Source organism: Natator depressus, chromosome 3 (genome assembly GCF_965152275.1).
Source record: "Natator depressus isolate rNatDep1 chromosome 3, rNatDep2.hap1, whole genome shotgun sequence".
NCBI lineage: Eukaryota > Metazoa > Chordata > Testudines > Cheloniidae > Natator > Natator depressus.
In genome coordinates, this window is record NC_134236.1 from 92083314 (window position 1) to 92107092 (window position 23779).

General features: G+C 42.2%; 1 protein-coding gene across 10 annotated transcripts in view; it reads right to left on the minus strand.

Moving 5' to 3' along the window:
• The window catches only part of FAM184A (family with sequence similarity 184 member A), a 168952-nt gene that overhangs the window by 40983 nt on the left and 104190 nt on the right, over window positions 1–23779 (minus strand). For 8 of the 10 annotated variants that reach the window (XR_012638821.1, XR_012638822.1, XR_012638823.1 and 5 more), the window contains exon 10: window positions 2102–2143. The exons of the other annotated variants lie outside the window; for them this stretch is intronic. Coding sequence is in view for 5 of the 8 variants with exons in the window: in XM_074948319.1 (XP_074804420.1) it covers window positions 2102–2143 (42 nt within the window). In the remaining 3 variants the exon portion in view is untranslated. The remainder of the gene's footprint in view (window positions 1–2101; window positions 2144–23779) is intronic. 10 annotated transcript variants of the gene reach the window in all.

The window sequence follows — 23779 nt, forward strand, 5'->3', positions numbered from 1 at the left end:
TACTGTTCTACCCTTCTGCTCTTGCCCACCACCCTTGGGTCTAACTTCCCCTTCCCCTCTGCTTCCCTACCACAATAATTCACCACCTGGCCCTTGCCCCCTTCCCTTCCACTCTTATCCACAGCTCCCCTAACAGCTCTTATGCTGCTTTCCCTCTGCCCCTCCCTTTCTCGAATTCCTGGCCCCCTTTCCCTCTACTCTTAACTCCCTGCATTCCAGTCATACTGTTTCTTCCTTCTCCTCCTCTGGTCAGCAGCAAGAGCACTGACAGCACAAGAGAGAAAGTCTCCCTGTTCTTATTTCTGGTGCCCAGTGCCACAGCAGTCTCCAGCTGCGGGGAGGAACTACTGTCGGGAAATCATGCTCAGTCCATGCAGTGAAGACGGAAGCTTCAGCAAATTTAGCTGCCAGACTCTAACAAGTTTCTATTGAGTGTGTTTGAAAGGAGATTTTCAGAGTTGTTCATCTTGGCCATATTTGGGCAAATACTTGTGGAGATGGCAAAAAGCCCATCTCTGACACCAGCATGACACCCCTGCTGAATTTCAAGTCCCTACTCCAAAGCATGGAAGCACTAGAGCTTCCCAATTAACAGGATGCAGCATTTTTTAAAATTTTTTAATTTTTATTTTATTTTATTTTTTTTTTTTACCATGGACAAAACAATGCATGTTCCCCTGATCTCATTCTTGGAAATGGCTGACGCGTTTTAGCTCATTTTGAAAATAAAAAAATTTAACCTGAGGCAGACAGCTGGTATCAAAAATTTCAGCCTAATCAGTTAAAGTTTGGCAAAATGATAAACAGCTGAAAACATGGTTTTATATTATGGAAAGTATTAGGCAACCTTAATTATAGGTTTAGCTACCAGCTCTGCCTATAATACTCTACTTATCTTCAGGTTCTAGGATATCCGTGCACTGCTGAAGTTTGCAAGCTCTTTCCTGAGCAACTTCCTACCTTGTACTACATTGGTGATATTATAAATTGTGATCCCAACCTATGGAGTTCAGTTAAATGTGCACTTTCTGCAGAACACATGATTCTGTAAAGCTTTGAAAAGTATTTACCTCTGGTGAAATATAATAGTATTATCTATTATACAAAACACCACATTTTTGCAAAACGTATGGCTTTAACTATAGGTGTTATTAATAAAGGACTGCTCGATCAGTCACTATCAAAACCTGTTCACATACGTATCGACATTATAGATGTAAATTATTGTAATTTACAATACCACCCTCTGGTGACAGCAATTGTTCCACTGCTGTGAATTAGTCTGATAATTCTGAAATATCCATTCTTTTCTTCTTTCTACATAACAACAAACAATTCACATGTGGGAAACTAATAAAAATATAGGTTTTCTATACAGTATATGTGAAGTTTTCTTATTTTGTTTAAATTGCCACAAATATCAAAAGAAACAATAGCATATTTCATTAAAGGGGTTTTAAGCATACATACATACATTTAAAAATATTTTGAATGATTCACCATGTATTTATATATGCTAAAAGCACATTTATGAAAGTAAGAGTCTCCCTCTTTGCACATCTTTACAGTAACAAAGTCTCCTAGCTTCCCATTTGGTTTTTCCCTACACTGACGATGCAAGACAAGACACAGATAACTCCTTGAACACAAAGATATATACAGAGTACTTTGAACTTGCAATCTTGTCAACTAGGTCTTTCAAGAGATTAAAAAAGTTGACAGATATTATAAATAGTAGAAGAAAATTTAGTAATCAAACTGCAATTAAGATTTGTATTACAAGCAGCAAACTATAATATAGCATTATTAATTTCATGCTTTGTAGAAAGCTTCACAATGTGCAAATATATTGCCTGCAAGATTGCTTTAACATAATAAAAAATGCTGCAGATATTATGTAGCGTTTGATGTCAGATGATATGAGCACTTATACAGATGAATGGATGCAGCACAGAAGCTTTTATTAACCAGATGCATACATATCCTTGTCTCTAATATCATCATGTATTTTACTTCACAGTTTAAAGCAACATTGTAAAGTATGCAAGTTTAGAAGTGCAAGCATGCCCTTGTGTACAAGTTGTAAGTGTAGCTCACTTACATTGCTGATAGATTTATGCAAAGCTTCACCGAGACAGTGCCGCTATGAAGAAAAGATCACAGGAATAAAGGGAAACATTCAGAAATCAACTAAGTAAAAGAAAAAGGGATAAAGAAGGGAGAGTAAAACACAGAACATTAATTATAATTTGAACAGGGAAAAATAAGTTGAAAACTGTTTGGAAAAAAAATTAGACAGACCAAAAATTTTGCAATGACTTACTGCAAAATCAGTGAACACAGAACACAAGGTAGCATACTCATGAGGTGAAAAACTGTTTCATTTCCTATCTCATATTTCAAATACTCAGGATATCAGTATCCCCTTCAGTGTAATATAATGTTCCTCTCTTATGTAACTGAACAATTTTTGCATTTACCAAATTGATGCATTCGTCTGCTCTCAGCTTTAGCTAATGTACTTCAGAAAAGGCTGTCACGTACATACTGACTTTTCGCATTTATCATCAGTCAGAATTACACTTTGAACATTGCAGTCAGTGTTCAACTGTAGGCATTTTTTTAGTTAGTAGCCTTATAATATCAAGAGCAAATTTCACTGTCTTATCTGTTTTAATACTGAGAACACATTTAGTCTTTAATAAAGTCATACTTTTATTAAAGCACAGTGGAATTTTTTGTTTTCTGAAATTTAAGGATTAAGAATCCTTACAAAAGAGACTGGTTTTCAGATAACAGTCCAGGGCAAAATTACTTACTGTACCACCATCTTACATCAATTATTAATGAAAAACTGCAGACATACATAAACATATACTATAGATATGTAGATGCATTATGTCAATATTACTTGATCATATATATGAGGTAATATATATGCTCAATATGATAATCAAAAAATGAATGAGCCATATCTTCATAACTGGAAACAGTGTCTGATTCAGACTCCAAACCAGAATGATAGATTATCTCCCCCTTTGTCACTTATGTCATTCAAACAGATGGGTTTTTCAATGACAGATTTTTTTGGACCACCTTGATTGCCTAGATGTCTTCATTACAGAAATTTTGGACAATACTAGAACATAAAAAAAAGAGGAAAAATATCTTTCCACAGCCTAAATCTACAAAAAGAAAAAAAGAGATATTCAAATAGCAGAAAACAAATCTCTGAACAGCAAACTACTATTTCTAGCAACAGTGAGAGGCAGCATGGTTGAGTGAATAGGGCACCAGACTAGGTCTTAGGAGATCTAGGTTCTATCCTTAGCTCTGCTGTACAATTGTGGGCAAATCACTTCAGCTTTCTGGGCCTCCTCCCCTATCTTTTGTCTGTCTCGTCTATTTAAGACTGTAAACTCCTAGGGGCAAGGACTGTGTCTTATTATGTGTCCATACAGTCCCTAGTACAGTCAGGCCCTAATTTTGTTTGAGGCCTCTAAGCATTACTGTAATATGAATAATTAACAATATATTTCTGTGATAAACTAGCAATGTCCTAAGAAATGGGAAAGAAATTCCAGGTAAAATTTCTTATTTGGCATCATGCTGGGTTCTGTCCCATGACTAAAAGCTTAAGGGGCGGCATGCAAGTACCAGTGAAGACACTGTGATAATCTGACCTAAGCTATGTTGACTCCAGCTACATTATTCACGTTGCTAGAGTAGCGTAACTTAGATTGACTTACCCCAGTAGTGAAAAGAAAAGCCCTACGAGTCCTAATAGACATGATGGAGGAGATCTCTGGTCCACTGATTTCTAATAAAACTTGGAATACTGGGGAAATCCCAAAAGACAGGAAGAGTGCTAATGTAATGCCAGTATTTAAAAGCAGGTACTTACAGGTTGGTTAGCCCGATATCAACCCTTGGTAAAATAACTGAAGCTCATGTCAGCTTTTCCATCAATAAAGAATTAAATTAGAACATAAGTAATGCCTGTCAATACGGTTTTATCGAAAATAGGTCTTGGCAAACAAACCTGATTTCATTCTTTGAGGAGGTTACAGGCTTGGTTGATAAATATAACTGCATAGGTGTAAAAGACTTTTACAAGGCATCTGACTTAGTGGTAATCTTTTAATTAGAATATCATGTGGTACTATGCAGTATCAATAAAGCACAGTTAAATGGATTAAGGACAGGGTAGGTGACAGATCTAAAAATTAGTTAATGGGGAAAACATCATTAACTGGGGGGTTCATGTGGGATTCTGCAGGGATTGGTTCTCGGCTCATCATTATTCAACATTTTTGCAATGATCCATAAGTAAATATAAACTCACTGCTGAGAAAATTAGAGGGTGACAAATATTGGCAGAGTGGTGAACAATGACAACAGAGCTGTCATACAGAGCGATCTGCATTGCTTGGTAAACTGGGCCCATACAAACAAAATGCATTTTAAAACAGCCAAATGCAAAGTCCTACTGTGACGATTTGGGGGAATCTGTCTGCACAAATTATGAATTCTGCATGAGATTATGAACTCTCTATATGTACTTTAACAAGCTGCAAACTCCATTTAGAATGAGCAGTCCTGTGCCTTCTCTGCTGTCCTTTTACCTCCATGTTGTACTGAAATTCCAAGGAGTAGTGATACAGGGCTGACAAAAGAGGGTTATTAACTTGGGGATGGTCCTCTAATCATATACAAACATCTTAGAGGATAGGCTGGCTCCCACCCAAGAGAACCGGTTTGTTAGGGGGAGATGGTCTGGCAAAAAAGTCACCTGACAGAGGGACTGAATCTTTATAAGACAGCATAAGCTGCTCTACTCGGGGGTCTTAAACCATTTTCACCAGCTCAACCTGTCTTCTGTAGGAACTGGATGAAGCATGGGGGAACCCTGCCTACCTGAACACACAGGGTCTCCCAAGGATTCCCAAAGGAAGTGTGAACTAGAGTGAAGTGCATTGGATTCACAGTGTTTGGTGTTTTCTAAATGATCTATATTCTCTTGTGCTTTTTCTCAAGTAAAGGGTAATGATGTTTTAGACTTCTGTGCAAAGGATGTCTGCGTACCTGTTTGCTTTCACTATCGTGTGCCACTGAAAAGTTAACTTGTGAACTTTGAGAGCTCACAAGGTGGAGTTCTGGGAAGGGGTGTGCATAAGTTATGGGGGAATCTGAGAGGGGAGGCAGTTGGACCATGAGGTCTCAGATCTCAGAAGGAGGAGTTAGAGTGAGTTCTAGAGACCTCAAGCCAGGGGGAGTGTCTGGACACTGGTCAAACTCTGTAGGCATAAGGCACATGGAGATTCAGGGTTTGGATTCCCTCACAACAGTCTGGTGAGTGTCCAAGAGAAGAGAGCTCAACCATATCTGTGACACAAGGAATGTAGGTCATACCTACAGAATGAGGAACTATCCTGGAAAGTAGTGACTCTGAAAAGGATTTAGGGGTCATAGTGAACAATCAATTGACAATGAGCTCCCAGTGAGAAACTGTGGTAAAAAGGACTAATGTGATCCTTGGATGTATAAACAGGGGAGTAATGAGTAGAAGTATGGAGGTGATTTTACCGCCTGTATACAGCTTTGGCAAGACCAATACTGAAACACTGCATTCAGTTTTGTTGTCCACATTTTAAAAAGGATGTTGAAAAATTAGAGAGGGTGCAGAGAAAAGCCATAAAAAGACTCGAGGGCTGGAAAAAATGTCTTTACAGTGAGAGACTGAAGGAACTCAATCTATTTAGTTTATCAAAAAGAAGATAAATAAATTACTGGATTATGATGTATAACAGAGATGGTCAAACTACGGCCCGTGGGACCGTCCTGCCCGGCCCTTGAGCTCCTGGCCAGGGAGGCTAGCCCCCGGTCCCTCCCCCGCAGCTTCAGTGAACTGTGCCACCAGTGCTCTGGCCCGCTGCTCCTGTGTGGCTGGCTCCGGCTGGGTGGTGCGGCTGCGAGCTCCTGCGGCTCTGAGCAGCATGGTAAGGGGGCGGGGAGTAGGGGAGTTGGATAAGGGGCAGGGGGGTGCCTGGGGGCAGGCAGGGGACAGGGAGCGGCTGGATGGGGCAGAGGCTCGGGGGCGGTCGGTCAGGGGACGGGGAGCAGGGGGGTTGGATAGACATGGGAGTCCCCAGGGGCCTGTCAGGGGACGGGGGTGTGGCTAGGGGGTGGGGCAGTCAGTGGACAGGGAGTAGGGAAGATTGGATAGGGAGTGAGGTTCTGGGGGGCCACTAGGGGCAGGGGGTCCTGGGAGGGCACAGTCAGGAATCAAGGAGCAGGGGGGGGTTGGATGGGTCGGAGGTTCTGAGGGGGGGGAAGTCAGGGGGCGGGAAGTGGGAGGGAGCAGATGGGGGCAGGGACCAGGCTTCCCTACCTGGCCCTCCATACAGTTGCGCAACCTTGATGTGGCCCTAGGGCCAACAAGTTTGCCCATCCCTGGTGTATAAGTACCTACATTGGGAGAAAGAACCAGTTACTTAAAGGGCTCTTTAACCTACCAGAAAAAGGGATAACAAGAACCAACTACTGGAAGTTAAAGCCAGACAAACTCAATTTAGAAATAAAGTACAAATGCTTTAACAAATGAGAGTGATTAACTATTGGACCAAGTGAACACGGGAAGCGATGGATTCTCCATCTCTTATGTCTTCAAATCAAGACTGGATGCCTAAAGACTTTAGTTAACCGCAAGTTATTGGGCTCATTACAGAGATAACTTGGTGAGTTCTATGGCTTATGTTATACAGGATGCCAGATTAATCTAATGGTCCTTTCTAGACTTAAAATCTATGAATATTTATGCTACAATCTCTCCTTTGTGGAAGTTGAAAAGTGACAGAAGCTAAAACAATATAACATAGCATGAACCCTATATTGGAAAGAGAAAAGAAGACAAAAACACAATACGAATATTGTTTACTATATTTATTAGAGCTGGTCAAAATATTTTTGATGAAACATTTTTCCATTGAAAAATTTCATTTTGTTGAAACCAAAATGTTTCACAAAAACACCAGTTTCAGCAGCAATTATGTCAGGAAGGATTCTTGGGTCTAGGATGGACTCTGTGACCAGAGGGAGAGCAAGCGTGAGGGCATGAGAGAGACTCTCTCTTTCTAGCCTTGTGGTTTTGGTACTGGCCTGGTATTTGGGAGACCCAAGTTCAAGTCCCTACTCTGAATCAGGCAGCCTTATCCCTCAAGTTACAGAGAGAGTGCATTTTCTGTGTGTGCTCTCTCTTGCTCTCTTGTATTTTCATTTCAAAACCTCAAAATGTTTTGAGAAATGGCATTGTCTTCTTCCAGCCCGCTCTAACAGATAAAAATTGTGCAAAAATTTCCAGATGATAATTATTTACGTTAGTGAAGTTTTGAGAAGACTGTGAGAAACTTCAGAGACACCTAACCAAGCTAGGTGAATGGGCAACACGACGGGAGATAAGTTCAATGTTAAATGCAAAGCAGAGCACATTGGAGGGAAAAATTTGAACTACTGATATACCTTACTGCAGTTGCTCCCAAACTTGTTCCGCCGCTTATGTGGGGAAAGCCCTTGGCAGGCTGGGCCAGTTTGTTTACCTGCCGCGTCCGCAGGTTCGGCCTATCGCGGCTCCCAGTGGCCGCGGGTCGCTGCTCCGGAGCCGCGATCGGCCGAACCTGCGGACGCGGCAGGTAAACAAACCGGCCCGGCCCGCTAGGGGCTTTCCCTGCACAAGCGGCGGAATAAGTTTGGGAACCACTGCCTTACTGGATTCTAAATTAAGAGGATCAATTCAGGAAAAAAAAAATCTGGGTGTCACTGAACAGCTCAATCAAGATCAATGTGCAGCTGCTGTCAAAAAAGCAAACAAATGGTAGGGTGCATAATGAACGGTATGGAGAATAATACAGAAAATATTATGATGTCATTATATGGGTCACCCTCATGTGGAATACTGTGTGCACTCGAAATGGATATGGCAGAATTAGAGGAAGTTCAGAGAAAGACAACAAGAATGAGTAGGGTCATGGAAAAGATCACATGAAGCAATAGAAAAAGATTAGGATTGTTTACCTTAAAAATGAGATGATTAAGAGGGGACATGATAAAAGTATAAAAAAAATCATGAAAGGTCTCAGGCTCGTCTATACAGCAAGCCTCTAGAGAGGGAAGATCAAGATCTTTTCTCCCTGTCTCATAGTAGAACAAGGGGAAATTCCATGAAATTGAAGGGAGGTGGGGAATTGATAATTCTACAAATTGATAACTAGACTGTAGAACTCATTGCCACAGGATCTTGCTGAGGCTAAGAATTTTGCAAGATTCAAAGAGGGACTGGATATTTATCCAACGAAAATATGCAGTAGTTAAGAGAATATTCAGAGTTGCAATAGCAAATGCTAAAACAAATTTTGGAAGAAATATAAAACTTCATGCTTCGGAGCATAAACCAATCCTTAACTTTTAAGAGTTAGGACAAAAACTTTAATGGGTAGCAGATTAGCCCATATCTGCCTATGGGTTTCTTGCATGCTTTCTCTGAAGCTCTTGGTGCTGGCCTCTGTTGGAGACGTATGGACTAGATGGACCACAGGCCTGATTCAGTATGGCAATTCCTATGTTCCTAACAATTTATTACCAAGAGGAGAGAAAAACTGGTGTGTAAGCAATTCACTTCTACATTGTGTATGTGATGGCAAATATGAAATACATCTTGAAGTGAAATTCGTGTTTATTGTCCATATATGACTTCCAGGGCACAACTACTCAGTTTACAAGTAAACAACGCTGTTATTGTTTTTGTTTTAAACTACCAGTTCCAGAAGTTCAAACTGTATTCTTTCTGGCTCATGCATCACCAACAATATTCAGTTATCAGAATTTAGTTAACAATTCCTTTGATCATATGAAAGCTAGAATAAAATCTAGCTCCCTCTTGGACTATGGACGAGTTGGGCAGATGCATTTTGTACCAGCTGGAGCCTGTGCCTTGTCTTCACATTCAGCTTCAGATATAATGAATTACAGTAATGTGGCCTGCAGGTGACAATCGCATGGATCAAACACTGGCCAGGTCTTTGACCAGAAGAAAGGGACAAAGTATCCTCACAAACTACAGGCAAAAGAAGGCAATGTTAGACAATTAGTCCACCTAATAATCCAATTTTAGGGAGGAATCAAACAGGCCCTCAGAGCATTGCACAACAAATAGAGGCTGTATGTCTTCAAGGAACAGGGGATGGGGGAGAATAGCATCTTGGCTAGTTATTCAGAGCATTTCACTTTTCTGACCAGTATCACTTTAGCCTACCTGAGCTCAACCTCAGCCAGCTGCTGTTCATCCAAGGGCTGATTTTTTCACAGGCATTCTGACATCTAAATCATGGTAGTGGTTTCATCAGTGGTGAAAGAGATATATAGTAGATTGTTGTTGGGATATTACTGGGAGCTGAGCCCACAGAGTCTCACTGTCTCTCCCAGTGGTCTCATGTAGCTGTTGAAGAGAAAGGGGGAGTCTCTCGGGGATAATATAAGATTTCCCAGGGGGGCCTGCAGGTGAGGGCCTTCTGAGAGGACTAATAGTTACCCATCACTATTCTGAGCTCCGCTAGAGAGGAACAACTGGAACAACCGTAGAATGTGGTGTCATCTCCTACCCGATGTCACGTAGGCAGGTTAGCTGGATCTTATGGTCTAGAGACTGAAAAGCTGTATAATGGTTCAGCAGCATGAGCATGGAGATCTTGCCTTTGCTCATGGTCAAAAGGAGATCAGTCTTTGAGTGCTGTCTCTCTACTGTCCCCGGTTTGAACTCTGACTATGATGCATAAAGGATGTTGGCTGATGTTGCACATTGTTGGAACTTGGTGGTTACTACTTTCTCATGACTGGGAAGTTGGATAGACTGAGGCTATGTCTACACTAGAGACCTTACAGCAGCATAGCTATACCTCTATGACTACAGGTGAGAGCTCTCCCGTTGGCATAATTAAACCACCCCCAAAGAGCACTGACATAGCACTGTACACACCGGCGCTTCTGTTGGTGCAACTTATGTCGGTCAGCGGTTTTTTCCACACCTCTGAGCAACACAAGTTTTACCAACAAAAGTGCTAGCGTAGACATAGCCTAACTAGGGATGTCAGAGATGTAACAAGGTCTGGGAGGGAAATGCCAATATGAAGCAATAAGTAGGATCTGGATTATCTTTTTCAAATATAGTGGAAAAGGCTTAAGATGACATGAAACTAGTAAATGAAATTTGATGTCTATACTATGAAGTCATTGACTGATGTTCCCTCTAACTTGATACCTGCTGCTATGCTTGACTGTACGTTGTCTGAGATGAACACACACATTAAGGAATGGAATTTTTTATTGATAAAAAGTCTGAAAGTGCTATACAGTAGATTCTGCTTTTAGTAACTCCTTGTTGCCAGTCCAAAGTTGCTATTTTCTGGCAGTTGCTAATAAGTGGGAAGTAGGCTTGCAAGGCAGCAGCCAGGGAAGGAAGAGCTGGGACATGCTTTCCCTGGCTGCAGCCCTGCAAATCTACCTGTGGGTTGGGGGCTGCTGCCCGGATGACAGGTATTTCTATGGATAATGGGGGCACTGGGGTCCACGGAACTGCACAGTATCTTTTCTGGTGCTCTCGGGGGGGTTGGGGTTCAGCAAGTCCCAGCACTTCCTGTGTGCAGTCCCCTGGCAGGATGCAGAGCACAGGGAGAGGCACCATGCAGCGCCTGCCTCCAGGCTGAAGCCCTTTTCCCTGCTACTGCTTTGACCACAGCCTCCCCGTCAACCCCCTGCCTAAAGCCCCTTATCTCCTGTATGGTCCCTATGTACAGGTAGGTTTGCCATGCTGCATCCCCAGAAGGAAGTGCTGGGACAGGCTGAGTAATGATCATAGGTAGGTTTGTGGAGCTGCAGCCAGAGAAGGCAAGTATCATCACTTTCTTCTCCCTGGCTTCAGACTCGGTAACCTGCCTGCAGGTGGCGCCTTTCTTCCTAAAAAAAAGTTGTTAAAAAGCAGCATGTCATTTCTAATAGCTGAATCCCATTAACAATTATATTAATGGCATGGGATTGGTTCCTTGCAATATGTTGCCATTAACTGGAAGTTGCGAGTATCAGGATTGCTATTAAGCAGAACCTATTGTATTTACATTTCTAACACCAAGGAAGAATTTACTTCAAATCTGGCCAATTTTTGCCTAGCTAAGGTTTTCATTCAGGAGAAATGCTCTCATATCTTATAAACAATTCTCTGCCAACTTTAATTATTTCAAATATTTCAAATTGAGAGATAAGCTTCAAAGCCAGCCTCTTGACTCCTGTATGTTCTTATACTGCATGACAGTGTTTCACTCAAATTATTTCTGGAAATCTATAGTTCCCTTTTGATTCACTCTGTCAGGTACAGAGGAACTTCTAATGCACATTAACAACGAGAAGAGATGTACTTCAAATGAGTGCTCTTGTAAAGTGGTAAATAAGCAAATGAACAAAAAAAGGACAATTACTAAATACAGAGGACTTTTCCATTCTTAGACAACCAGGCCTACAAGAAGACAACTCTTTCTTTATCAGAAAGCTACCGTAACAAGTACGAGTTTGAGGGATAGGGGAACGTAAAGGAACACTGGGGCATATTCTCAGGTGGTGTAAATTGTCACAGCTCCATTAAAGTCCTTGGGAGAACCAGAGGAGGAAATGGTAACATGATTCCAATGGAGCCATGACAATTTACGCTAGCTGAGGCTCTACCCCTTGATTTATGACAAAATGTAAGTGCAAGAGGGCATTCCATACTGACTGCTAGTTTAAACAGAATTTTCAGTATCCAGCTATTCAAGTAATTACATAGACATATTCCTTGCTAAAGCACTACTACACAATACCTTTGTGAATCTTCTCACTGCACCTGTGATTCAATGAGAATGCATTCCGAAATCATCCAGTCCTAAACTGAAATAGGAATTTCAAGTATGCAGTTACCAGGATGGGCCAAATCATCCTCTCCCGTGGGAGGGGGCAAACCTATGGTAACGCTTTGAACGAGGAAATAGCTGCAAAGGTCCCCCCACATTATTCTGTTGAGGGAGCAGGGTTTGTCCAATATGTAATAGGTCACAGGGCCTAAACAGAAATCTCAAAGGATCCCACAGGATCTGCGGGATTCCAGGTTCGCGGTGGGCCTCTTAGCAGCCTCGGTCCATTGGGATCATGCTACTAGGGTCTCCGCCCTGACTATAGTTATCTCTGGGACTCCCAGGACATGATGTCAGGGGTGTCTCTCTATGGAATAAATGCAGGGTATGGTGAGGGAATGCAGGGTATGTGTCACCCCTGGCTCCACCCTGACTCACTCACTTCTGCCCCAGCTCTCCCTGGTCTCTGCTTCCTCCCTCAACACAAACCCTGGACTTAGAATGCCCATGCATTCCAAAGCATAAGGAGTTAACATACGTTGCAAGAGACTATTCAGGGTGAGGTGGGCAGTTAGCACCTCTGCAGTCGTAGGACAAAGGAGGGTTAGCGGGTCGGATTATTATAGATTATGAGCCATAAATCCAGTGTCTTAATTGATTCAATGATTTTTAATATCTAGCAAAGTTATGAATTTAAGCTCCCAGGCTTGTCTTTTGACGGTGTTGTACAGGTTTCCTTTCAGGATGAGGACTGACAGGTCAGATATGGAGTGATTGTTTTGTGAGAAGTGTTGACCCACTGTCAGATGAACACCCATGGGCGTTCTAAACCATAATTAGTCTTGATTACTGGAGCTATAATGGTTTTAAACCTCTCACTCTTCTAAAAAAAGAGAAAAAAATATCTGACCAGATAACTCAGAGCTCTACGTTTTATGGAGATGAAAATCAGTGTAATTCCTTTGGAATGATTTCTAATGGGAAGACGGTGCTTTTCAAGTGGGCTACCACAGTAGTTCTCCAACATTTTCATTTGCAGGACACCCAACCCACATTTTATTGGACCTTGCAAAGGGAATTAAAACCAATAGTAAAAGGTTCTATAGCCATATAAATAAGAAGAAAATGTATAAGAAGTGGGACTACTGAAACTGAGGATGGGGTGGACATTAAAGATTATCTAGGGATGGCTCAAAAACCTTGCCTTGGTTTTAAATGAGGCTAATGAAGTGCTGTGGGGTAGTGGCAGGGTGGCTAATGGCAATGAGGATATGGAGGTAGAAATTACCACATACGAGGTGGAAGTCAAACAGCTTAATGGGACTAAATCGGGGGGCCCGGATAATCACCATCCGAGAAGATTAAAAGAATTGGCACATGAAATTGCAAGCCCAATAGCAAGAATTTTCAATGAATCTGTAAACTCGGGGGTCATACCCTATGACTGGAGAATTGCTAATATAGTACCCATTTTTAAGAAACTGGGGAAAAGTGAACCAGAAAAACTACAGGCCTATTAGTTTGACTTCAATTCTATGCAAAGTCTTGGAACAAATTTTGGAAGAGAAAGTAAAGGACATAGAGGTAAACAGTAATTGGGATAAAATACAACATGGTTTTACAAAAGGTAGATCATGCTAGACCAACCTGCTTTCCTTCTTTGAGAAGATAATTGATTTTTTAGACAAAGGAAATGCAGACCATCTAATCTATCTGGATTTCAGTAACGCATTTGATACAGTTATTAGTTAAACTGGAGAAGATGGGGATTAATGAGAGAACTGAAAGGTGGATAAGGAACTGGTTAAATGGGAGACTAGAACGGGGCATACTGAATGGTGAATTGTCAGGCTAGAGGGAGGTTACTGATGGAGTTCCTCAGAGATCTGTCTTGGGACCAATCTTATTTAACATTTTTATTACTGAAATTGGCACAAAAAGTGGGTGTGCTAATAAACACTGCAGATGACACAAAGTTGGGAGGTATAGCCAATACGGAGGAGGACCGGAATATCATACAAGATGATACCTTGTAAACTGCAGTAACAGAAATGGGATGAAATTTAATAGTGCAAAGTGCAAGGTCATGTATTTAGGGATTAGCAACAAGAATTTTTGCTATAAGATGAGGATGTATCAGTTGGAAGCGACAGAGGAGGAGAAAGACCTGGGCATATTGGCTGATCGCAAGATGATGATGAGCCATCAATGTGATGCGGCCATGAAAAAGGTTAATGCAGTCCTAGGACGCATCAGCAGAGGTATTTCCAGTAGAGACAGGAAAGTGTTAGTACTGTTATACAAGGCACTGGTGAGACCTCATCTGGAATACTGTGTGCAATTGTGGTCTCCCATGTTCAAGAAAGATGAATTCAAACTGGAAGAGGTGCAGAGAAGGGCTACTAGGATGATCCGAGGAATGGAAAACCTACCTTATGAGAGAAGAGTCAAAGAGCTTGGCTTGTTTAGCCTAACCAAAAGAAGGCTGAGAGGAGATGTGATTGCTCTCTATAAATACATCTGAGAGATAAATACCAGGGAGGGAGAGGAGTTATTTAAGTTATGCACCAATGTGGACACAAGAACAAATGGATATAAACTGGCCATCAACAAGTTAGGCTTGAAATAAGGCAAAGGATTCTAACCATCAGAGGAGTGAAGTTCTGGAACAGCCTTCCAGGGGGAGCAGTGGGGGCAAAAAAAGGGGAACAGTGGAGGCAAAAAACCTAACTGGCTTTAGGATTAAACTTGATAAGTTTATGGAGGGGATGGTATGATAGGACTGCCTACAATGGCATGTAGCCCATCGGCAACTGTCAGTAGCAAAAATCTCCAATAGCTGGAAATGAGACACTAAATGGGGAGGGCTCTGAGTTACGACAGATAATTCTTTTCTAAGTATCTGCCTGATAGACCCTGAGTATATGGGCAAGACTTAACTGATCACCATATTTGGGGTAGGAAAGGAATTTTCCCCCGGGTCAGATTGATAGAGACCCTGGGGATTTTTCCACCTTCCTCTGCAGCAGGGGTGTGCAAACTTTTTGGCCTGAGGGCCACATCACAGTTGCGAAACTGTATGGAGGGCTGGGTAGGGAAGGCTGTGCCTCCCCAAACAGCCTGGCCCCTACCCTCCTCAGCCCTCTCCCATTTCCCGCCCCCCTGACTGCCCCCTCAGAATCCCCGACCCATCCAACCCCCCCTGCTCCTTGTCCCCTGACTGCCCCCTCCCGGGACACCCCGCCCATGATCGCCCCCCCTGGGGCCCCACCCCCTATCCAACCCACACTGTCCCCTGACTGCCCCGACCCCTATCCATACCCCTGCCCCCTGACAAGGACCCCGGGACTCACACACCTATCCAACCACCCTGTTCCCCATCCCACAGCCCCCCTCCCCCAGAACCTCCGCCCCATCCAACCGCCTCCCCCTCCCTGTCCCCTGACAGGCCCCCCAGGACTCCTACGCCTATCCAACCCCCCCATTCACCATCCCCTGACCAACACCCCCCACAGAACCTCTGCCCCATCCAACTGCTCTCTGTCCCCTGACTGCCCCCCGGGACCCCTGGCCCCTTATCCAACACCCCCACTCCCTTACCATGCCACTCAGAGCAGCAGGAGCTCGCAGCCCTGCCACCCGGCCAGAGCCAGCCACGCCACTGCGCTGCCCGGCAGGAGTGGCGGGCCAGAGCGCTGGCGGCAACGTTAGGCTGCGGGGGAGGGAGGACAGCGGGGGGGGGGGGGGTCGGGGGCTAGCCTCCCTGGCTGGGAGCTCAAAGGCCAGGCAGGATGGTCCCGAGGGCCGTAGTTTGCCCACCTCTACTCTGCAGCATGGAGCACAGATCACCTGCAGTTTGAACTCGTGTAAATGGTGAATTCTCTAACCTGAAGTCTTTAAACCATGATTTGAAGACTTCATTATTTCAGCCAGGGCTTAGGGGTCTATTTCAGGGGTGGGTGGGTGAGGTTCTGTGGCCTGCAATGTGAAGGAAGTCAGACTAGATGATCACAATGATCCCTTCTGACTTTAAAGTCTATGAGTCTATCAAACTGTATCATATGTGGTATATTTTATCCATTCCTACTATATTTCTTGTATCCTTTATGTTATGGGGAGGCTAAAAATCTAAGTTACAAAAGGTGAATGTCACAACTGTAATGTTTGGCAGCAGGACAGTATGGGACTTCAAGAGAAAACAAAAACAAGCTGGCACAAACATTTCTGTCATCTCACTGCCACATCTGTTTGATAAATAGTGAAGGCAGACGAGTCAGTACGAGCTGACCGGTGTACACGAAAAGCATAAACACCCATTTTGCTCACCGGCAATAAAAAAATGGATCCTCATGTGATGAAATATTAACAGGTATCACAACAAAATGGGAGAAATCAAAGGAGTACCTTACCCATACATTTAAGTTCTCCCCAAACTATAGGTTTATGCAATACAAAAACAGAAAGCAGAGACAGAGAACACACTGATATTCTAAAAGGAAAACCAAGAGCATTTTCCTGCTTCCTTAGTTGAACAAACCTCTCCAGTAGTAAAATAAGAAAGAAAAAAAGTGAGAACTAGTTTTAAAAACCAAAGAAACTTATGGCTCCTGAATTCTCTCTGAGTATTTTTATGGGGAAAACTCACCTGGATTGGTATAGGTGTACCTTGCAGAACGGACAAGAAAGACATCTTCATTCTGCTATGTTCACTATATACCATTCCAGACAGCAGAGATAAGAACAAGAGACTCCTCATCAAGGGACAGACCACTCATCCATCTAGTCCAAAACCCATACCTGATAGTAACCTATATTTGATGCTTTAGGAATTGTCAAACTTTTACACGGCTTGGTCAGTTGTACAGCACATTCTCACAAGGAAAATATTTTAGTCTTGTCTGAGATATACTGTATACATAATATAAAATAAAAGACTCTGATGGCAATAACTTTATGTTGTGAAGGATTACAATTGATAATACCATAGAATTCTTTAACATTGCTTGTGTAAATGAGTATTATCCTCTATCCCCTTTTTAAAAGAGCCAAACTTTTCATTCACTTTGACTGTTGTGTACTGAGTAGACTTCTTCACAGAGCTGTCTAAAACAATGCTTAAATCTTTCTCCCAAGGTTACAGATAGTTCAGAACCCACCAGTAAATACAAGCAGTTTAATTTAAAAACTTTCCAATGTGTTCTTCCATATCTTTTTCTAAAATGACTCTCCTATGTTATCACATTGAACAATCAATCAAATTTATTAGGTCCTCCTGGAATTCCTTGCAGTATTATATATTCCTGAAAGAGCTACCAATTCACTTCTCGATCAGATTCAAGGTTCTAGTTACCACCTATAAAGCCCTATGTTGGCAAACCCCGTGTTACCATAGACTACCTCTCATATGCCTCACCATGTCAACTGAGGGCTGGCCATGAGCCGTATTCATAGCCCATCCTGTAGAACTTCAAGAAGAGGTTTTATATTGGTAGAGGAGAATTTGAGCAGGTCCTCAAAGAATCAATCCTGAAGCACTTACATGAGAGGAAAGTGATCAGGAACAGTCAGCATGGATTCACCAAGGGAAGGTCATGCCTGACTAATCTAATCGCCTTTTATGATGAGATTACTGGTTCTGTGGATGAAGGGAAAGCAGTGGATGTATTGTTTCTTGACTTTAGCAAAGCTTTTGACACGGTCTCCCACAGTATTCTTGTCAGCAAGTTAAGGAAGTATGGGCTAGATGAATGCACTATAAGGTGGGTAGAAAGCTGGCTAGATTGTCGGGCTCAACGGGTAGTGATAAATGGCTCCATGTCTAGTTGGCAGCCGGTGTCAAGTGGAGTGCCCCAGGGGTCGGTCCTGGGGCCGGTTTTGTTCAATATCTTCATAAATGATCTGGAGGATGGTGTGGATTGCACTCTCAGCAAATTTGCAGATGATACTAAACTGGGAGGAGTGGTAGATACGCTGGAGGGGAGGGATAGGATACAGAAGGACCTAGACAAATTGGAGGATTGGGCCAAAAGAAATCTGATGAGGTTCAATAAGGATAAGTGCAGGGTCCTGCACTTAGGATGGAAGAATCCAATGCACCGCTACAGTCTAGGGACCGAATGGCTAGGCAGCAGTTCTGCGGAAAAGGACCTAGGGGTGACAGTGGACGAGAAGCTGGATATGAGTCAACAGTGTGCCCTTGTTGCCAAGAAGGCCAATGGCATTTTGGGATGTATAAGTAGGGGCATAGCGAGCAGATCGAGGGATGTGATCGTTCCCCTCTATTCGACACTGGTGAGGCCTCATCTGGAGTACTGTGTCCAGTTTTGGGCCCCCCACTATAAGAAGGATGTGGATAAATTGGAGAGAGTCCAGCGAAGGGCAACAAAAATGATTAGGGGTCTAGAGCACATGACTTATGAGGAGAGGCTGAGGGAGCTGGGATTGTTTAGTCTGCAGAAGAGAAGAATGAGGGGGGATTTGATAGCTGCTTTCAACTACCTGAAAGGGGGTTCCAAAGAGGATGGCTCTAGACTGTTCTCAATGGTAGCAGATGACAGAACGAGGAGTAATGGTCTCAAGTTGCAATGGGGGAGGTTTAGATTGGATATTAGGAAAAACTTTTTCACTAAGAGGGTGGTGAAACACTGGAATGCGTTACCTAGGGAGGTGGTAGAATCTCCTTCCTTAGAGGTTTTTAAGGTCAGGCTTGACAAAGCCCTGGCTGGGATGATTTAACTGGGAATTGGTCCTGCTTCGAGCAGGGGGTTGGACTAGATGACCTTCTGGGGTCCCTTCCAACCCTGATATTCTATGATTCTATGATGCATCACTCAAAGTCAAAATGTAAATTGCCCCATAGGCTGCATTAATGGATTTCTTATGAGACAAAAGCAGGGTGTCTTTAACTATCACTAAAGATGTTAAAAAGCTTAATTATTTACTGTGTTTTCAGAGTGTTAAACATAAGAAATGAGGAATCAGATGGGTAACTGGTTCCTGATTTAGAAGGTTGAGAATTTGTGGAAGTGACAGTAGAACCAAAATCCACATCTAAGTGAGGTCTGAAACCATAGCTTCCATAGCCAGATGGGAGCCAATAGTATTCCTCGATGCTATTTTCTTTTTTTTTCTAGGAGTGAAATGAGCATATAGGTGTACAAAAAACCTGGGGCCACTTAGAGCATATATTGCCCCTACTTCTGTATACTTTTGGTCTTACAAAAACTGAACTCATTTTTTTCTCTTAGCTCTTAAGGCAAAATAATGCACTGAAACTATTTTGAATCTTTGAGTTATCTTGTATGCCTGTGCATGCAGGCTCCATTTCCTAGGGTATGTATCTTCCCTATTGAATCAGTATGCAATGTTTGCCTTTTCTTTGATGTGAAGAGCATGAGCACACCAGACATGATTTTCTGGAAGATTAACAGTGTGTGTACCTTCCTGTGATGAGCAATGGTCCTTGTTCTCACCTTTTAATTCAGGTACGTCATTGTGTGTTCTTGTTGGTAAAGATCTGAACAATGCTTGTAGTGTACTGTCATTTAGAAATGCAATGAGGTGAGCTGGATCATTGCTTCTTCTTTATTCCTGCCTGGAACCAAACATACTGTGGCATTTGGGATTTCAAATGTGCTCCCGACCTGTGCAGATTGGCATTAGTTATGACAAGGATCCTTTCTGGTTCTGACATAGGATAGTCCATTTGAGTCTGTAGGGATCGAATTACAGAGTCTGGAACATTCACTCGGATGTTTAGTTTGGAAGAGATAGCATCTCTCTAGTGTCTGCAAGTTTGAGAGGCTGTGTGGGCCATTAGATAAGATACCGGACTGAGATTCAGGAAATACAGGTTCCATTCCTTGCTCGACCACTAACCTGCTGGAAGACCTTAAGAAAGTCACTTCTTCTCTCTGTGATTTGTCTGTCTGGTATATTGAAATATTTGTGGCAAGGGCTGTCTCTTACTACGTGTCTGTATAGTGCCTAGCACAACGGCGCTCTGATCTTGGTTGGAGCTTCTATTACTACTATTACCACTACTATTTTAATTATTATTATTATTAATTACTGCAATAATAGCTGAAGTGTCAAAGTGGACCCACTGTAGGTTTTCCAGTCATAATACTAGCGTGTTGGTGCTAGCAGATATATCATACCTGCAATCTTCCTCTATCTCTCTTCTGAGATTAAGATACTGTCTTTGGTTGAGTTGAGTATAACCTTCAGATGTTACACCCTTTGAGCAGAGATCAGGACACTTTTCTTTGTTTATCACAAATCCTTTTTTCTGTAGGAAAGCTATTCACTTTGCCTGTATCCTGGATCCTGAGGGTGAACTAATTAGTGAGTTGTCCGTAGATTCTCTGTTCTCAAAAGGCCACAACCAAAACCACTAAAACCATGGTAATAACCCTCAGCAAGGTCAATAGATCAAAAGAAAGGGCCCTGTACTAGAAATACGTCTTGTGGTAATGAAAGTATAACTACTTGCAAAGTACAGATATCCAGACACAGATGTGGAAATACATCTCCTTCGGGTCTACAGATGACAGAAAATATTGAAGGGATAGGATTGCTATTACCAAAGTTAAGGTATACATCCTGAACTTTGATTTTCAGGCTTTGAGATTGAAAACAGCTCAACAGGTTCATCCAAAAATCAAACTTCAGTATGGAGACCACTGAGCCTAATTCTCATGTACACTAAAGCTCCTTCACACCATTCTAGCAGTGTGAAGGGACTTTACATCCTCCTTAAAAACCCATTTACACTCCCGAGTGGTAAATGGTAATGACAATCAGTCCCTTAACATCTATAAAAACAGCCTTATTATTTCCAAGCAGGGAATTGCAGTACACAATTGAAGTAGGAAGAAGCAAAATGGCTGTGACCCAAATCTTTGCTCAAACAAAAAATTTTCTTCTTGAAGGCCAGAAACCAAAGCCTGCCTCTCATTAAAAAACAATTATAAACACCACACTCCAAATGTTTACGCAATTTTAGAAATAAAACCAATCAAATACGACCGGGTACCTCCAACCACAATATAATAAAATTAGCTACCAAAAGCCTAAAATATGTAGTTACCTCAACATTTGCCCATTTTTTAGACATGGACTGACCTCTTAAGGTCATTTAACATAAGGTTAGGTCCAACTTCATTCTAAAAATACAAACAACTTATTAAAGTGGTCTACACACTCCACACACACAGCACTTGTATGAAGAGATCTTCCTCCTCATTATTAGTTAGCTTTACATACTGTACTCACCTAAAACTGCCAGAAGTAGGTGATTACTAGAACTACAGAAAGAAGACTGACAGAATCAGAAAAAAAAAAACTACACACAGAGCTACAGCAAAACCCCTTTGCCAATCACAGAGAAACAAGATGAAAATACTTAATCCATTTCAAGGTGAGAGTATGGGATGCAGGAAACTAAAGCAAAGCTGTCAAGAACCAGAAGTAAAAAAACCTGAAAAAGAACTAAACCCACCAGACAAGATCACAGTCCATAAAATCCCCCAGCAAGGTCAGACTTTACTAGAATATAGTTAATAGCATACAAGAATCCCAACTGAGGATCTGTTTCTGAAAAAGTAACAAGTGAAGAAAAATGGAAAATGCATTGTTTTAGCTTCTAATTAGTCATCTGTCTCCACACGCCATCATGGTATGGCGTAACTCAGGGGTTCTCAAACTGGGGGTCAGGACCCCTCAAGGGGTCCTGAGGTTATTACTTGGGGGGTCACGAGCTGTCAGCCCCCACCCCAGACCCTGCTTTGCATCCAGCATTTATTGTTTTTAATTTATAAGGTGGAAGGCTTGCTATGTGAAAGGAGTCACCAGTACAAAAGTTTGAGAATCACTGACATAACTCTTAGTTTGTGTGGCTGGGCACAGGTGAATGAACGTAAAAGACAGAATAAGCTTTTTACATACATAAGTTGTCTCCTACGCCCACAATTCTCCTCTTACCCTGAACCCTGAGAATAACCTCTCTCCCTTTCACCATTATTTTTCTGCATTTGTCTGTTCCAAAATCTTTATTCAGAAAAAGAAAAAAAAAAACCCAAAGCACATGCTCATTTCCAACAGTCTAACTGGTATTTTTACACTCCGGAAAAACAGGGAAGCTTGATTAACTAGGGCTGTCAAGCGATAAAAAAAATTAATTGTGATTAATCGCACTGTTAAACAATAATAGAAACCATTTATTTAAATATTTTTGGATGTTTTCTACTTTTCCAAATATATTGATTTCAATTACAACAAAATACAACGTGTACAGTTCTCACTTTATATTATTTTTTATTACAAATATTTGCCCTGTAAAAACTAAAAGAAACAGTATTTTTCAATTCACCTAATACAAATACTGTAGCGTAATCTCTTTATCATGAAAGTTGAATTTATAAATGTAGAATTATGTACCAAAAAACCCTGCATTCAAAAATAAAACATTGTAAAACTTTAGAGCCTACAAGTCCACTCAGTCCTATTTCTTGTTCAGCCAATTGTTCAGACAAACAAGTTTGTTTACATTTGCAGGAGATAATACTGCCCGCTTCTTGTTTACAATGTCACTTGAAAGTGAGAACAGGGGTTTGCATGGCATTGTTGTAGCTGGCATCACAAGATACTTATGTGCCAGATGTGCTAAAGATTCATATGTCCCTTCATGCTTCAACCACCATTCCAGAGGACATGCGTCCATGCTGATGACAGGTTTTGTTCGATAATGATCCAAAGCAGTGCGGCCTGACGCCTGTTAATTTTCATCATCTAAGTAAGATGCCACCAGCAGAAGGCCGATTTTCTTTTTTGGTGGTTCGGGTTCTGTAGTTTCTGCATCAGAGTGTTGCTCTTTTAAGACTTCTGAAAGCATGCTCCATACCTCGTCCCTCTCAGATTTTGGAAGGCACTTCAGATTCTTAAACCTTGGGTTGAGCACTGTAGCTATCTTTAGAAATCTCACATTGGTACCCTCTTTGTGTTTTGTCAAATCTGCAGTGAAAGTGCTCTTAAATCAAACAACATGTTCTGGGTCGTCATCTGAGACTACCATAACACAAAATATATGGCAGAAAGCAGGTAAAACCATGGAGCAGGAGACATACAATTCTCCTCCAAGGAGTTCAGTCACAAATTTAATTACTGCATTTTTTTTAAACAAGCACCATCAGCATGGAAGCATGTCCTCTGGAATGGGACTAGTTTTGTTCAACATCTTTATTAATGATCTGGATGATGGGATTAATTGCATCCTCAGCAAGTTCGCAGAGGACACTAAATTGGGGGGAGAGGTAGATATGCTGGAGGGTAGGGATAGGGTCCAGAGAGACCTAGACAAATTGGAGGATTGGGCCAAAAGAAATCTGACTAGGTTCAACAAGGACAAGTGCAGAGTCCTGCACTTAGGAAGGAAGAATCCCATGCACCGCTACAGCCTGGGGACCAACTAACTATGCAGCAGTTCTGCAGAAAAGGACGTGGGGATTACAGTAGACGAGAAGTTGGATATGAGTCAACAGTGTGCCCTTGTTGCCAAGAAGACCAAAGGCATATTGGGCTGTATTAGCAGGAGCATTAGTAGCAGATCGAGGGAAGTGATTATTCCCCTCTATTTGGCACTGATGAGGCCACACCTGGAGTATTGCCTCCAGTTTTGGTCCCCCCACTGCAGAAGGGATGTGGACAAATTGGAGAGTCCAGCAGAGGACAACAAAAATTATAAGGGGGCTGGGGCACATGACTTACAAAGAGAGGCTGAGGGAACTGGGATTATTTAGTCTGTACAAGAGAAGAGTGAGGGGGGATTTGATAGCAGCCTTCAACTACCTGAG